This window comes from Macaca thibetana, chromosome 6 (assembly GCF_024542745.1).
Source record: "Macaca thibetana thibetana isolate TM-01 chromosome 6, ASM2454274v1, whole genome shotgun sequence".
Taxonomy (NCBI): domain Eukaryota; kingdom Metazoa; phylum Chordata; class Mammalia; order Primates; family Cercopithecidae; genus Macaca; species Macaca thibetana.
In genome coordinates this window covers 10860600-10877698 of record NC_065583.1, presented here as the reverse complement: position 1 = coordinate 10877698, position 17099 = coordinate 10860600, and the positions used below count along the sequence as shown (strand labels likewise).

General features: G+C 36.9%; 1 protein-coding gene across 1 annotated transcript in view; it reads left to right on the top strand.

Moving 5' to 3' along the window:
• Positions 1-17099, top strand: part of RANBP17 (RAN binding protein 17) — a 431565-nt gene that overhangs the window by 8756 nt on the left and 405710 nt on the right. The window contains exons 2-3 of the mRNA XM_050794341.1: positions 5843-5989; positions 9541-9631. Of these exons, the coding sequence (XP_050650298.1) occupies positions 5843-5989; positions 9541-9631 (238 nt within the window). The remainder of the gene's footprint in view (positions 1-5842; positions 5990-9540; positions 9632-17099) is intronic.

Sequence of the window (17099 nt, the reverse complement as noted above, 5' to 3'; positions counted from 1 at the left end):
CATGATTTGGCTCTCTGTCTATTGTTGGTGTCTAGGAATGCTTGTGATTTTTGCACATTGATTTTGTATTGTGAGACTTTGCTGAAATTGCTTATCAGCTTAAGGAGTTTTTGGGCTGAGATGATGGAGTTTTTAGATTGTAGGATCATGTTGTCTGCAGAGACAATTTGATTTTGTCTCTTCCTATTTGAATACCCTTTATTTCTTTCTTTTGCCTGATTGCCCTGGACAGAACTTCCAATACTGTGTTTAATAGGAGTGGTTAGAGAGGGTATCCTTGTCTTGTGCCAATTTTCAAAGGGAATGCTTCCAGCGTTTGCCCATTCAGTATGACATTGGCTGTGGGTTTGTCATAAATAGCTCTTATTATTTTGAGATATGTTCCATCAATACCTAATTTATTGAGAATTTTTAACATGCAGGGTTGTTGAATTTTATTGAAGGCATTTTCTGAATCATTCTATTGAGATCATCATGTGGTTTTTGTCATTGGCTCTGTGATGGATTATGTTTACTGATTTGCATATGTTGAACCAGCTTTGCATCCCAGGGATGAAGCTGACTTGATTGTAATGGATAAGCTTTTTTTTTTTTTCCTTTCTTTTTTTGAGATAGAGTCTTAACTCTGTCACCCAGGCTGGAGTGCAGTGGCGCAATCTTGGCTCACTGCAACCTCCACCTCCCGGCTTCATGGGATTCTCCTGCCTTAGCCTCCCGAGTAGCTGGGACTACGGGCACGTGAAACCATGCCTGGCTGATTTTTGTGTTTTAGTACAGATGGGGTTTTGCTGCGTTGGCCAGACTGGTCTTGAACTACTGACGTCAGGTGATCCACCCACCTTGGCCTCCCAAAGGGCTGGGATTACAGGCGTGAGCCATGGCACTAGGCTTGGATAAGCTTTTTGATGTGCTGCCGGATTTGGTTTGCCAGTATTTTATTGAGGATTTTCACATCAATGTTCATCAGGGATACTGGCCTGCAGTTTTCTTTTCTTGTTGTGTCTCTGCCAGGTTTTGGTATCAGTTTGATGCTGGCCTCATAAAATGAATTAGGGAGGAGTCCCTCCTTTTCAGTTGTTTAGAATAGTTTCAGAAAGAATGGTACCAGCTCCTCTTTGTACCTCTGGTAGAATTTGGCTGTGTCTGATCTTGGGCTTTTTTGTTTGGTAGGCTATTTTTTTACTGCTTCAATTTTAGAACTTATTGGTCTAATCAAGGATTCTACTTCTTCCTGGTTTAGTGTTGTGAGGGTATATATGTCCAGGAATTTTTCCATTTCTTCTAGATTTTCTAGTTTATTTGCGTAAAAGTGTTTATAGTATTCTCTGATGGTAGTTTGTATTTCTGTGGGGTCAGTGGTGATATCCCTTTATCATTTTTATGGTGTCTATTTGATTCTTCTCTCTTTTCTCCTTTATTAGTCTAGCTAGCAGTCTGTTTTATTAAGTTTTTATAAAAACCAGCTTCTGGGTTCATTGATTTTTTTTTTTTGAAAGATTTTTCGTGTCTCTATCTCTTTCAGTTCTGCTCTGATCTTAGTTATTTCTTGTCTTATGCTAGCTTTTGGATTTCTTTGCTCTTGCTTCTCTAGTACATTTAGTTGTGATGTCAGGGTGTTGATTTTAGATCTTTCTAGCTTTCTGATGTGGGCATTTAGTGCTATACATTTCCCTCTTAATGCTGCTATAGCTGCAACCCAGAGATTCTGGTGTTGGCTCTTTGTTCTCATTGGTTTCGTAGAATTTCTTGATATCTGTGTTAATTTCATTATTTACCCAGGAGTCATTCAGGAGCAAGGTTGTTTAATTTCTGTGTAGTTGTGTGGTTTTGAGTGAGTTTCTTAATCTTGAGTTCTAATTTGATTGGCTTGTGGTCTGTGAGACTGTTATGATTTCAGTTCTTTTGTATTTGCTGAGGAGTGCTTTACTTCCAATTATGTATTTGATTTTAGAGTAAGTGCCATGTGGCATTAGAAGAATATATATTCTGTTGTTTTGGGGTGGAGAGTTCTGTAGATATCTATCAGGTCTCCTTGATCCAGAGCTGAGTTCAAGTCTGAATATCCTTGTTAATTTTCTGTCTTGTCGATCTACCTAATATTGGGAGTGGAGTGTTAAATTTTCCCACTATTATTGTGTGGGAGTCTAAGTCTCTTTGTAGGTCTCTAAGAACTCATTTTATGAATCTAGGTGCTCCTGCATTGGTTGCATATATATTTAGGATAGCTCATCATGTTGAATTGTTCCCTTTATCATTATGTAATGCCCTTCTTTGTCTTTTTTGATCTTTGTTGGTTTAAAAGTCTGTTTTGTCAGAAACTAGGATTGCAACCCTTGCTTTTTTTTTTTCTTTCCATTTGCTTGGGAGATTTTCCTCCATCCCTCTGTGTCTTTGCATGTGAGGTGGGTCTCTTGAATACAGTACACTGATGGAACTTGACACTCTGTCCAATTTGCCAGTCTGTGTTTTTTTACTGGGGCGTTTAGCCCATTTACATTAAAAGTTAATATCATTATGTGTGAATTTGATCTCATCATCATGATGCTAGGTTGGTTATTTTGCCCGTTAGTTAATGCAGTTTCTTCATAGTGTGCTTTGTCTTTCTTTGTATTTCAGGGTGTTTTTGCAGTGGCCAGTACCAGTTTTTCCTTTCCATATTTAGTGCTTCCTTCAGGAGCTCTTGGAAGGCAGGCCTGGTCGTGGCAAATTCCCTCAGCATTTGCTTGTCTGAAAAGGATTTTATTTGTCCTTCTCTTATGAAGCTTAGTTTGGCTGGATATGACATTCTGGTTTGAAAAATCTTGTCTTTAAGAATGTTGAATATTGGCCCCCACTCTTTTGGCTTGCAGGGTTTCTGCAGAGAGATTTACTATTAGTCTGATGGGCTTCCCTTTGTAGGTGACCTGGCCTTTCCCTCCTGCTGCTCTTTATATTTTTTCCTTCATTTTGACCTTGGAGGATCTCATGATTATGTGTCTTGGGGTTGATTGTCTTGTGGAGTATCTTACTGGAGTTCCCTGTATTTTCTGAATTTGAATGTTGGCCTCTCTTACTAGGTTGGGGAAGTTCTCTTGGATGATACCCTGAAGTGTGTTTTCCAACTTGGTTCCACTCTCTCTGTCTCTTTCAAGTACTTCAATCAGTCATAGGTTTGGTCTTTTTACATAGTCCCATAGTCTCAGAGGTTTTGTTCGTTTCTTTTCATTCTTTTTTCTCTGTCTGTCTTATTTCAGCAAGATAGTCTTCAAGCTCTGATATTCTTTTTTCTGCTGGATGGATTTGGTTATTGATACTTGTTTATGCTTCACGAAGTTCTCGTGCTGTGTTTTTCAGCTCCATCAGGTTAGTTATGTTCCTCTCTCAAATGGTTAGTTAGCAGCTCCTGTAACCTTTTATTTTGGTTCTTAGTGTCTTTTCATTGGGTTAGAACATGCTTCTTTACCTCAGTGAAGTTTGTTATTACCCGCCTTCTGAAGCCTACTTCTAAAAATTTGTCCATCTCATCCTCCATCCAATTCTGTGCCCTTCCTGGAGAGGTGTTGTGATCATTTGGAGAAGAGGCACTCTGGCCTTTTGGGTTTTCAGCATTCTTTCGTTGATTCTTTTTCATCTTCATGAGTTTGTCTAGTTTCGATCTTTGGGGCTGCTCACCCTTGGATGAAGTTTATGTGGGGACTCTTCGTTGATGCTGCTGTTGTTGTTTCTGTTTTTTTTTTTTTTTTTCTATAGCCAGGTCCATCTTCTGTGGGGCTGCTGCGGTTTGCTGGGAGTTCACTTCAGGCCCTGTTAATCTGGGTCGCTCCTATACCTGGAGATGTCACCTGAGGAGGCTGGAGAATGGCAGAGATGGGTACCTGTTCCTTTCTCTGGGATCTCTGTCCTCGAGGGCCACCGACCACTTCCCTTGGCTGGGAGTAGGGGCTCCCCTGCCCTGTGTGGCTCTCAGGTGGGCCATTGCACCACCTTGCTCTTCCCTCCTCCCTGTGGGTTACCCCCAACTGCCTAGTCAGTCCTGATGAGAGAACCTGGATGCCTTGGTTATCAGTGCAGGATTCACATGCTGTTTTGGTTCGGAGCCTCTGATCGCCACTGCTTCTAGTTGGCCATCTTGGCCCCTTATTTTTGTATTTCTTACCCTGGAGAAAACAAGATAATTTTTATGTATTCATGAACCATAAATATTGTATGCATTTTACTGTTGTGAACAGTATGTAGTAGTAATCTGGGTTTTTTGGGCTAATCTAGGTGGGGGAAATGTTTAAAATGTGGTTCATTTGAGGTTCTTTATCTTAATCAGCCTATTCGAAATCTTACTTTTGGACTTCTGTGTTTACTCTAGCAGGAAATTTCCAAGTCTGGGATGCTGGGCTCTGATGTAGATAGGGAAATGGAAAATGCTATAAAAGAGCTGAGAAGGAGAGAGGAAGAGAGAAGTAAAAAGAATAATGGGAGCTGGAGTAGGTCTCATTTTGATGTTAATTGTGTATTCCTTTTTCTGAGACGGTATATGCACGTGCACATGAGGGAATGTGTGGGCTAGTGTAGGTATAAGGTTGCCGCATAAAATTCAGGCTAGAAAGGACAAAAAAATGGCATTTTTAAAAATGAATATCCCATTATTTTCATATGCCTACCTGACTTTGAAATCTGTGCCAATATTTTTTCTTTCAGAGAATAATTCTCTAATTCAAGTTTAAAGTGAGGTAATTGGTTTTCAGAAGACCTCTTTAACAAAAAAATTTTTAAGCTGGAGAGGAGTGATGAACTCATTTTCTGATTCTTTTTTTAGATGGTTTCCATGTGTCGCATGCCGTCATATGAGATTAGATTTATATCATCGAGATAGGATTGTAAACATAACACTTTAGTCTTTATGCTTATAAAATAGGAGCCTTTAATATAACTGGTTATTACATTGCTAGAAATACCCTGGGATCAAGTCAAAGTTCCTGAAAATCATGCAGCACTTGGAATTGTTGGTTCAGAAGCTCCAAATCAACGTATAACAAAAATAATATATATATTTTTGAGACAGGGTCTTGCTCTGTCCCCAGGCTGAAGTACAGTGATGGTATCATGGCTCACTGCAGTCTCGACCTCGCAGGCTCAAGTAGTTCTCCCACTTCAGCCCTCTAGTAGCTGGGACTACAGGCATACCCTACTATACCCGGCTACTTTTGTTGTATTTGTAGAGGGGATTTTGCCATGTTGCCTGCAGTGGTCTTGAACTCCTGGGCTCAAGCGATCCTTCCGCCTTGGCGTCTCACAATGCTGGGATTATAGGCATGAGTCACCATGCCCAGCCTTAAATTCTTAAAATTTGAGAAAGAATATAAATTTGGTTATCTGCAACTTGTGCGTGATCATTTCCCCCCATCCATCTCCCTAGCCTTATCTGGTATCTCCGTGCTGTGTTTATCAGCCTCACTAACCTTTAATGCTTTGAAATTACTGAACTCCATTCTACTGAAGGTCCCTGGTAAATGTTCTTTCTTTGCCTGAACTGCCTTCTAGTCTTTTTAAAATCTGATTCAACGTTGTAGGTCTCAGCATAAATATTATTTCTTCAGGCATACCTTTCCAAATCCTTGTTGTAGGACAAGTTCTCCCTTTCTTGTACTTTTCCATTGCAGAACTATCAATTTGTAAGTAAATAATTTCGGGAGTAAGAGATGGGCCTGTTTCGTTTACATCTGTATCCCCTAGTAAGTAGCTGTGTTTCAATAAACATGTATTGAATTAATGAATACACATGTGATATTTGTATCCCTTTTTTTTTGTGATTAAATATTTACCTTATTTTTTTTCATGGAAGTAAAATATTAATTTTTTTTCTTTGAAGAGTTTGGCTGAATTGGAAGTGTTATGTACTCATCTCTACGTAGGGACTGATCTTACACAAAGAATAGAGGCTGAGAAAGCACTCTTGGAACTTATTGACAGCCCAGAATGTCTCAGCAAGTGTCAACTTTTATTAGAACGAGGAACAGTAAGTATTTGGTAACAATGATTAACCATGAAAGATCAGTAGATGTATGTCATTGTTAATGAACGCCTGTGTTAGCAGTGGTAACTGATAGATACTGCCACATGGTTTTTTTGTTTCTGTGAAACGGTAGTTTCACTGTTAAAGGGATTAATCAGGAAAAGAATTGGAAAAACCTGGAAAGCAAACTTAGGGAGGAGCCAGGAAATGAAGTAGGAATGAATTGAGATAGTTTCTTGATTACTATTGGTCTCTTTTTATGTCTCATATTAGTGGGCAAAAATTACATTTTTAGAAAATTGACTAACAACTTTAAAAAACCTAGATAGGGGAGGCAGATTGTAATTACCTCAGAAACATGAAAGGATGATTCGAAAGCATGCTGATTACCTCTTGCCTGCCTCCCATCTAGATATTCGTAGTCTAGACATTCATATTCATTTAGTAAAATATTTAAATGTCAAACCAGGCGCTGTACTGCGTACTTGATTTATGTACATGAATTAAAGTAGCTCTTTGTTTAGTTGGAGAGGCAGATATATAAATAGCTATGAAATGATTGCAGTAAGAGACTGTGTGTTCTAGAGCAGAGTTGGCAAACTTTTTCTGGAAGGGTCAGATAGCAAATATTGTAGACTTTGTGGGCCAGGAGACAAAATGGAAGATGTTTAGTAAGAACATCTATAGAAAGGGAAAAAACAAATTTCTACAAAGTTTTATTGATGAGATTCAAAATATAATAATCTGATACAGATTTTTTAATAATACAGGTCTGTTACTGAAGAGAATAGAACTGTTTTTTTGGGGGATAACATTTTGCTATTATTAATTGGAGTTTAGAGTTGTTTTCTATCATCAATATTGATTGCAAATGTTCATATGTTAATGCTGATCTATAATGAGATTTTACATATCTTATATTTGAAAATATCTTTTCACATAGATAGGCACTGCCAAATACTAATAATCAGTCTATGAGCATATGATTATAATTAAGCACATTCATCATTTAGAAGGCATTTAAAAAATTCTGTTAAATCATGATATTTGCCTTTTAGCATGTCATTATACTGCAGATTGACCACTTCCAATTGAAGATTAGGTGGGAGCTCTTAATTGCACAGTTAAATGGATTTTATAATATGGAAATTGCCTTTACACTTGCATCAAGATCTGAAGCTGGAGCTGTAGTTGAAGCTCAGAAAATATATCTCTGAATAGAGATCTCACTACTTGTTTTAACTTTTGACAATGTGGGAAGTATATAAAGCTGCCTAACATTACTTGCAATTCAAATGACGTTATCAAAATGGCTTTACTGCAGTGTAAGTTCTGCATATAGGTTCTAAGCACTTTTTAGGCAATTTTGTAATTTTAAGTTGAATTTATTAAGGAACATTATCAATTTTGCAGCAAAAAGTGAGTTCCAAAGCCATTTAGTGTTGAACAATGGTGACTTGGTTGTCTCATTCAGAAAATTTAGCTTTATTCCTGAGCTAAAAAAATAGCAGTGAAACTTTATCACTGATAAGCTATTAAACTATTGTGTGATGAGACAAGTGAGAATATTATTTCCAATACAGAATATTCAGATACTGCTTCTTTATCTTATAGAAATGAACAGAACTAAAGTTCACAAAAGTGAATGAAGTCCACTGTTAGCACTACTGATTCATTAACTTAAAATAGATTCATATATTTACCACACAGTATCTGCCGGTGAACAATATGGTGAATAACCATAGGCTTTAAACGTGTTACATTTTTCACAAGATTTGTAAATTTGTTCAGCTAAGCCCTTTTCTGCTCCATATGTTTTTACCACTAGTGTGACATATCGTAGCAGATTCTACTTCAGTTTATATTGAATTAATGTGTCCTCAACTTCTTTGAAAATATTCTGGCCTGTAGTTCTCCCACAGTCTTCATAGAGGCCAATTCTTTAGTTGCGTCACAGCATTGACTTCTAGAATAAACAGATAGTAAGTATTGGTAACATTAAGAGTATGAGCGTTATGAGAAACATCTGTCCACTCATCAAGACTTAAGGAGAACCTTTCCAAATCATTTGTCTTGTTTTCAAATTGACTTTTGATGTTGTTCCAATGTCTTCAACTCTTTGAGAATTTGTTCCCACCAGAAACTAGTAATCTTATTTTCTCTGCACACATAACTTTGGCCACTATAATAAAACAATGATGATTTAATTAACTCATCATTGGTAAATGGCTGTGTGATTGACTAACAAATGAGCCACTTGGAAACTTTGGTTGCAGTCTCATTTTTTATATTTGTAAAGACAGTCTACTATGATGAGATAATCAAATTTCCTATTTTTTCTGACTTTTGATTTCCTGAGTTGGGGATATTTTGATGGGAATATTGGGGATATTACTTGGTCTGATATTGTCAGTGTGTATTATATTCTTTTAGGACAACCATAGTACCATTGCATAAAAAGCACATTGTTTTGCCATGTAATCAATAAAAGAATAGTCCACACTCCTTTGTGCCTTAAAAATTAGATATTTGAAGTCCACTTTTATTTTTTCTTATTTTGATATGATAGACATACGCTGGTAATAATAAAAGGTATGTGTCATGTCATGAAAACACCCATGGCTCTCTAGGCACTGTAGAGTTGTGCCTACCTCACTGCGGTTTATGATACTCTGAACAGCAGTAGGAAGCACTGAGCGCCACGTGTGGTCTCTGTCTTAACTATTCAATTCTGCCATCGTGGCATGAAAGCCGCCATAGGCAGTGTGTAAATGAATGAGCGTGGCTGTGTTTTAATAAACTTTATGGACACCAAAATATGGATTTCACATATTTTTCTGTCACAAAATATTGTTTGATTTTTTTGAACAGTTGAAAAGCTGTTTAAAATTGTAAAAAACAGTCTTGGATCACAACCTATGTAAAAACAGGCAGGATTTGGTCAAGGGCCATAGTTTGCCAGCCTCTGGTCTAGAGAAAAAAAGAGGGAGTATCTTTGCAAGAATTTCTAGGAGGTGGAGTGAATACGTGAACCAAATTTTAAAGAGTGAGCATGCATTTAGAGAGTTTGAGTACAGTATTAAGATAATTGGGGGCCAGAGAGAATATAGTCAGACATGGGTTTCAAGGAACACGGAGGTCAGGGTGGGGAAGATATGGAAAGGAACCTGAAGGCTATCATGGTCAGAGCAAAGTCAAGAATGGAATCAGATGAATTTGAAGAGATAATCAGAGGCCAGGTGGTGTAGGGCTGTAGACCATGGTAAGAGTACTATATTTTATTTGAACTTACTGAGTAATTTATTTCTCCTGTTTGCTTATTGTTATTTGAGATGACTGTCTATACCTCCCTCAACTAATGATTTCTTATGAGAGATTATATGCCTGTGTATGTGTATCCTTTTCTGTATATATGTATCTCAAATTGACGTATTTTATCTGTTGTAAATTTGCCTGTTTGGAAAACCAGAAGAATTTCTGTTATTGCTCAGAAGAACATTTCTATCACAATGCTTTATTTTAATTTCATTTATGATAATAATTATTCTTTACAGACATCCTATGCTCAGCTCCTTGCAGCAACATGTCTTTCAAAACTTGTCAGCCGTGTCAGTCCTTTACCTGTTGAGCAGAGGATGGACATCAGTAAGTGGCTTATTATGCTTTTTCACTAACTGTGCTTTAAAAAAACTTCTTCTTTTAAATATACTAAAGTGTTACTAGGATTGCAGATTTTTTGAGTCTGTCATTTTTTAAAACATGAGTATCAAGTCTCATTTACTCATCTATTGATGAACAATGTTGTGTTACATAAAGCAATCTCTAATCAAAAAAGGTTTTTTTTTTTTGAGACAGAGTCTCGCTCTGTCGCCAGGCTGGAGTGCAATGGCGCGATCTCAGCTCACTGCAAGCTCTGCCTCCTGGGTTCAAGCAATTCTCCTGCCTCAGCCTCCCAAGTAGCTGGGACTACAGGTGTGCGATACCATGCCCAGCTAATTTTTGTATTTTTAGTAGAGACAGGGTTTCACCATGTTGACCAGGATGGTCTTGATCTCTTGACCTCGTGATCCACCCGCCTTGGCCTCCCAAAGTGCTAGGATTATAGGCGTGAGCCACCGTGCCCGGCCAAAAAAGCATTTATTTAATAGTAAACAATAACTAGCATTTTGTGTACTATTTGTTAAGATTTGTGCTCTCTCATTTTATCCACCAAATAAGATTTTTGAGTTATCCTCATTTCACAAATGAGGAAATTAGATTTGCAGACAGGCTCTGTCATGTGCCCAAGATCACACAACTAGAAAGTAGTAGAGTTATGATTCAAAACTCCTCTACCTGTTTAGTGTCCAGGCTCTTAGCCATTATCTTAACTTGATATGCAATTGAATGACAGGACAGAATTCAGCTCTCCAGTGTTTTTCAGGATGCTGTATCAAAATCATTTGGCGTATATGTAAAATAAAAGCAGGTTCTTATTAGGAAGATAATTTATGTATGGATAAACAGTGCTTGGAACTTTACTTGAAAAAATGATTCTATAAAGTAGCAGTATGTTTTTCAGAGTTAATGTATTTTAAGTTTTTGTGTGTATGTAAGTAGTTTGCATTTCATATGGACAAAATTGTAATAATTGAGGTATGGGGTGTTTTTGGTCATCTTTGTTCATATTAGAAATAGATTGTTGACTCATTTCTGTTGTTCAGCCTCAAGGTTAACATAATTTATATTTATCAGAAAAGTTAAAATGTATGTGATGGATCTTTAGGTTTAAATTTGAATGATCGAAGTCTCCGAATGATACATTGTTTTCCTCTATATTGACTGTTATTTCTGTAAGCACTCTGAGTCTTAGGTACTGCAGAAAGCCTTGAGAAGGATTTATCTACTGTTGAACTTTACTTAAGCAAAGGAAAGGAGTTTACAGTTTTATAGTTTTAAAAATAAGGGTTCAAATAATATAAAGCTAAGTCATAAAACTTGTGATTTTGTTTATTATACTTTTCCACACACACCTTTTAAATATATTTAATTTTTTTAGAGCAGTTTTGGGTTCACAGCAAAATTGAGCACAAAGTACAGATAATTTCCATATACCCTCTGCTGCCACACATGCACAGCTTCCCAACTATTAACATCCTGCACCATAGTAGTACATTTGTTACAATTGATGAACCTACATCCACACATCCTCATTAACCAAAGTCTGTAATTTACATTAGGGTTCACTCTTGGTGTTGTATTTCTATGGATTTTGACAAATGTGTTAATACAATGACATGTATCCACCAATATAGTATTATACAGAATAGTTTTACTGCACTAAAAATTTGCTGTGTTCTCTGCCTATTCATCCCATCTTCCCCCAACCCTGATCTTTTTACTGTCTCCATAGCTTTGCCTTTTCCAGAATATGATATAGTTGGAATCATACAGCCTGAGGTATCAGTCATACATGTAGGCTTTTCAGATTGGCTGCTTTCACTTAGTAATATGCATTTAAGGTTACTCCATGTTTTTTTCATGGCTTAATACCTCATTTCTTTTTAGCACTGAATAATTCTTCGTTGTCTGAGTGTACCGCAGTTTACCCATTCACTTACTGAAGAGCATCTTGGCTGCTTCCAAGTTTTGATAATTATGAATAAAGCTGCTATAAACTTACATATGTGGGTTTTTATGTGCCCATTTTCAGCTCCTTTGGATAAATACCTTAGAGCACAATTGCTGGATTGTATGTTAAGAGTATGTTCAGTTTTATAAGAAACCACCACACTGTCTTCCAATGTGGCTGTACCATTTTGCCTTCCCACCAGCCATGAGTGAGAGTTGCTGTTGCACCACATCCTTGCCAGCAGTTGACATTTTCTGCATTTTGGCTATTTTGATAGATGTGTAGTGGTATCTCCTTGTTTTAATGTGTGTTTCCCTGAGAACATATGATATACAGCACCTTTTTATGTGCTTATTTGACATCTGTACAGTTGACCCTTGAACAGTGCAGATATTAGGGGCTTTGACCCCCTGTGCAGTCAAAAATTCACTTAAAACTTTTGACTCCCCCAAAACTTAACCACTCATAGTCTACTGTTGACTGGAAGCTTTACCAGTAACATAAAAACAGGCTGACCAATCCATATTTTGTATGTTATATGTGTTATATACTATATTCTTTGAATAAAGTAAGCTAGAGAAAAGAATATTATTTGGAAAATTATAAGAAAGTTAAAATGTATTTACTATTCATTAAGTGGAAGTGGATCATCATAAAGATCTTTATCCTTACCATTTTCACATTGAGTAGGCTGAGGAGGAGAAAGATGAGAGATTGGTCTTACGGTCTTGGGGTGGCAGAACTAGAGGAGGCAGGAAAGGCAGGAGCACTGGGTATAACTTTATGGAAATACATTGTAATTTCTGTCTGACTTTTTTGCTTTTTCATTTCTTTAAAAATGTTTCTGTAAAGTACCAATCCTTCTATGTTCACTTTAAATTCAGTGCCTGTATCATAGAAAGGTCCATGTCATAAAAGAAGTCGGAATAATGGAAACGTTTCTGCCAGGTTGTCTAATGTTAATTTTTTTTTTTTTCTGGCACTGCTGTTTCTATTACATCTTCTACCTAATCATGTGGCACTGGTTCAGATGCACTCATCTCCATGAAATCATCTTCTGTAAATTCTGATGTTTCTTTTGTTAGATTCCCTAGTAGGTGTAGGTTTCTCCCTTGTGTAAAACTTAGCAATTTGTAGGAAACTTTGATCTTTTCTTTCAAATGAGGAATGTCTGACAGGCTTAGACCTTTTGTCCCCTTTACTTAGAGTTGAAGTCAGTAAATCCTTAATGGCTTTTTAGTAGCAGACTTCCAAAAGATCCCGGATTTTTAGCATACTTTTAATTTCAGGTTTTCAGCTGACTTTAGCTATAGTATACAGTAGGTTAAGACTCATGTCTATGACTTTTACTCGAAGAACAGCAGTAAAGTACAGAAGTCTTCTATATTTAGCCAAGATTTATTTCAGTAGAAGATAATCTTCTCTGACTACTCTTTGAGATTGGAATAAGCCTTTAAAGATAAACCTTAAAATTCTCATTTTTATGGTAATATCGTCCATTTCAGTTCCCTAGGTTTGGCATAGGAGATAGTGACTGTACTGGTGTGTGACTCTCTTCCTGGAGATTTCTTCCTGAAAAATGTAAGAGCTGTTGGTAAGAGCAGACTTGCACTGATGATAGTTGATCTCTGGTCTACAAAGATTTTGTAACTCCTTGGAAAGCCTCATAATCATTCTTGACCTCTTTGTAGCTAAAAATTTAGAGTAGTTAATCTGTAGGAATGCACTTCTAGGGGCCAAAAATGTGACTGACTTGGGAACAATTCTTAAACTGATTAGCTGTAATATAGTTTTGTGAATTTATTGCACTGATCCTGTACCTTGTGGTTATATTTGTCCCTATTACAGAAGTGTTGTTTTGTCTTCTTTAATATTGCTTGTAAACAGTAGTGCCCATTGAAACATATTTGATTTTTTAAAAATGTTTCCTATGAAAACTACCTATTAGTTTTATTAGATCTTGAATTTCTCCAAGATCCATATCTTGAAACCTTCACTCTCCACCTTTTTTTTTTTTTTTTTTTTTGCCATATCCAGTCTCTTTCATGATTTCCTCGATTGGCTGTGTTGTAAATCCTGTGAAGTCATGTACAACATCTGGACAGAGCTTCCTCCAGCAGGAATTTATTGTTTCAGGCTTGATGGCTTTCATGGCTTTTTCTGTAACAACAATGGCATCCTCAGTGGTAAAATCCTTCCAGACTTTCATGAATGTTCTCTCTGTGGGAGTTCTCTTCCATAGTGTTGACAATCCTTTTTATACAGTACCGTGTGTCATGAGCTTTGAATAAAGGTCCTTATGACCCCCTAATTTAGAGGCTAAATTAGAGATGAGTTTGGGGGCACATGGACCACTTTAATGTCCTCATTGAACTCATGGGGTTCTGAGTGGCCAGGGACATTGTCCAATATGAAAAGAACTTTAAAACGTATTCCCTTACTGGCAAGGTACTTACTAACATCAGGGACAAAGCATCTATGCCTGGCTAATTTTTTGTATATTTTTTGTAGAGATGGGGTTTCACCATGTTGCTCAGGCTGGTCTCGAACTGCTGAGCTCAAGCGATCTACCTGCCTCACCCTCCCAAAGTGCTGGGATCATAGGTGTGAGCCACTCTGCACGGCTACATCCGAGTTTTTAAAAAATGTCGTAAGTCTCCAAAAAATTTTCCGATATATTTATTGAAAAAAATATGCGTGTAAGTGGTTCTGTACAGTTCAAACTCATGTTGTTCAAGAGTGAACTGTTACCTTCTTTGGAGAGGTATCTGTTAAGGTCATCGGCCCATTTTTTTCAGGTTGTATTCTTATTTTTGAGTTTTAAGAGTTCTTTGTGTAGTTTGGAAAACGATTCCTTTGGTATGTCTTGTGCAAATATTTTCTCCTGATCTGTGGCTTTTTATTCTCTTGACAGTGTCTTTTGCAGAGCAGAAATTTTTCATTTTCATCACAGAGTTTACCTTATTCATTCTTTCTTTTGTGGATCATGCCTTTGGTGTTGCATCTAAAAAGTCATCACTGAACCAAGGTCACTTAGATTTTCTCTTATTTTATCCTCTAGGAGTTTTATAGCTTTATATTTTACACTCAGGTCTGTGAACCATTTTAATTTTTGTGAAGGGCATATAGTCTGTGTCAAGGTTCCATTTTTCCGTGTGAATGTCCAGTTGTTCCAGCACTATTTGCTGGAAAGACTTTTTTCCATATTTAAAAGACTCATACTTTGTTGTTCCCTTTGCTCCTTTGTCAGAGATCAATTGACTATATTTATATGGGTCTATTTCTGGGTTTTTTATTCTGTTCTGTTGATTGACATCTTAGTTGGTTTTGTTTTGCTGCCACAGAATACCTGAGACTGGGTAATTTATCAAGAAAGAAATGTATTTCTTTCTTTTTTTTTTTTTTTTTTTTTTTTTGAGACGGAGTCTTGCTCTGTCACCCAGCCTGGAGTGCAATGGTGCTATCTTGGCTCACTGCAAGCTCTACCTCCCATGTTCAAGCAATTCTCCTGCCTCATCCTCCAAAGTAGCTGGGACTACAGGTGCGTGCCACCACGCCTGGCCAATTTTTTTGTATTTTTAGTAGAGATGGGGTTTCACCGTGAGTTAGCCAGGATGGTCTTGATCTCCTGACCTCGTGATCCACCCGCCTTGGCCTCCCAAAGTGCTGGGATTACAGGCGTGAGCCACTGCGCCTGGCTGAAAGAAATGTATTTCTTACAGTTCTGGAGGATGGAAAGTTCAAGATCAAGGGGCTGGCATCTGGTGAGGGCCATCTTGGTGCATTATCCCATGGTGGGAGGGCAAAAAGAAGGCAAAAGAGAGTGATAAAAGGGGGCTGAAATCCTTTTTAAAGGAACCTACTCCTGAAATAATGACATTAAACCATTCATATGGGCAAAGCATTCTTGGTGTAATCATCTCTTAAAGATCCTGCCTCTTAAGATGTTAGAGTGGCAATTAAGTTTCAGCATGAGTATGGGAGGGGACAGACATTCAAACTGTAGCCGTTGATATGTCATTTCTTTCCCCGATGCCACACTGTCTTGATTACTGTAGCTTTATGGTATGCCTTGAAGTGGGGTAGTGTCAGTCTTCCAACTTTTTTCTTCTTCAGTATTGTGTTGGCTATTTTGGGTCTTTTGCCTCTCAATATAACCTTTAGAATCAGTTCATTGATACACACAAAATACGAGCATTTTGATTGGGATTGCATTGAATCTTTGGATCAAGTTGGAAAGTACTGATATCTTAACAGTATTGAGTTTCCTGTCTATGAACATGTAATATGTATTCATTTATTTAGATCTTCTTTGGTTTGTTTTATTATAGTTTTGTAATTTTCCTCATATGGGTCTTGTACATATTTTGTTAGATTTAAACCTAAGTATTAATATTTCATTTTTGAGGGTATAATGTAAATTATTTTGTGTTTTATTTCAAGTTCCACTTGGTGGTAAAGCAGAGTGATTGACTTTGGTAAACATTAACCTGTGTTCTGTAACCTTGCTATAATCATTTATTAGTTCATAATTTTTTTGTCAGTTCTTTCAGATTTTCTACATAGGTTATCATGCCATCTGTGAGCACAGACACTTTTATTTCTTCTTTCCTAATCTGTATGCATTCTATTTCTTCTTCTTACCTTACTGCGTTAGCTAGGACTGACAGTATTATGTTGCAGAGCAGTGGTGAGAGGGGACATCTTGCCTTTTTCCCAATCTTAGTGAGAAAGCTTCAGGTTTCTTACCATTAAATATGATTTTTAGCTGTAGGTTTTTTGTAGATGTACTTTATCAGATTGAGAAAGTTGTCCTCTATTCCTAGTTTGCTGAGAGTTTTTTTTTTTATCATCAATGCATGTTGAATTTTGTCAAATACTTTTTCTGCATCTATTTATGTTATCATGTGATTTTTCTTTAGCCTTTTTTTTTTATTTTGGTGGTTTCTTTTGGTTCCATGTTCTCTCTCTCTCCTTGTTTTCTTTTGCTGCCCTCTCTTTCTCTTGCACTCTCTCTCCAAATAGTTCATAAGCTAACTCTCTACACATAGATTATAGCTTATACTTCTCACTGTTCTTAGAATTTGGGGTTGTTTCCATCACAGGATTCTTAGTTAAATTTTGAGGTGTGTATCGTCTCTCTCCTTTCCTAAATGACATACTGGCTTTTGGGACCAAGGTAGAAATTGAATGTTTCTCCTTTCTTTTATATTATTTTTATATTTAGATAGCACACTCTAAAAGACTATCTACAAGTTTGGATTTAGAGTTTTGATTATTTTTATATTTAGATAGCATACTCTGAAAGACTATCTACAAGTTTGGATTTAGAGTTTTGATTATTTTTATATTTAGATAGCATACTCTGAAAGACTATCTACACGTTTGGATTTAGAGTTTTGAATTATGAATTATTATTAAAATATATGGTTTGTCCAGTATTTGGAAACAGGAAACAAACAAAAAATCGGAATGAACCAAAATAACCTGACTCAGAGTCCC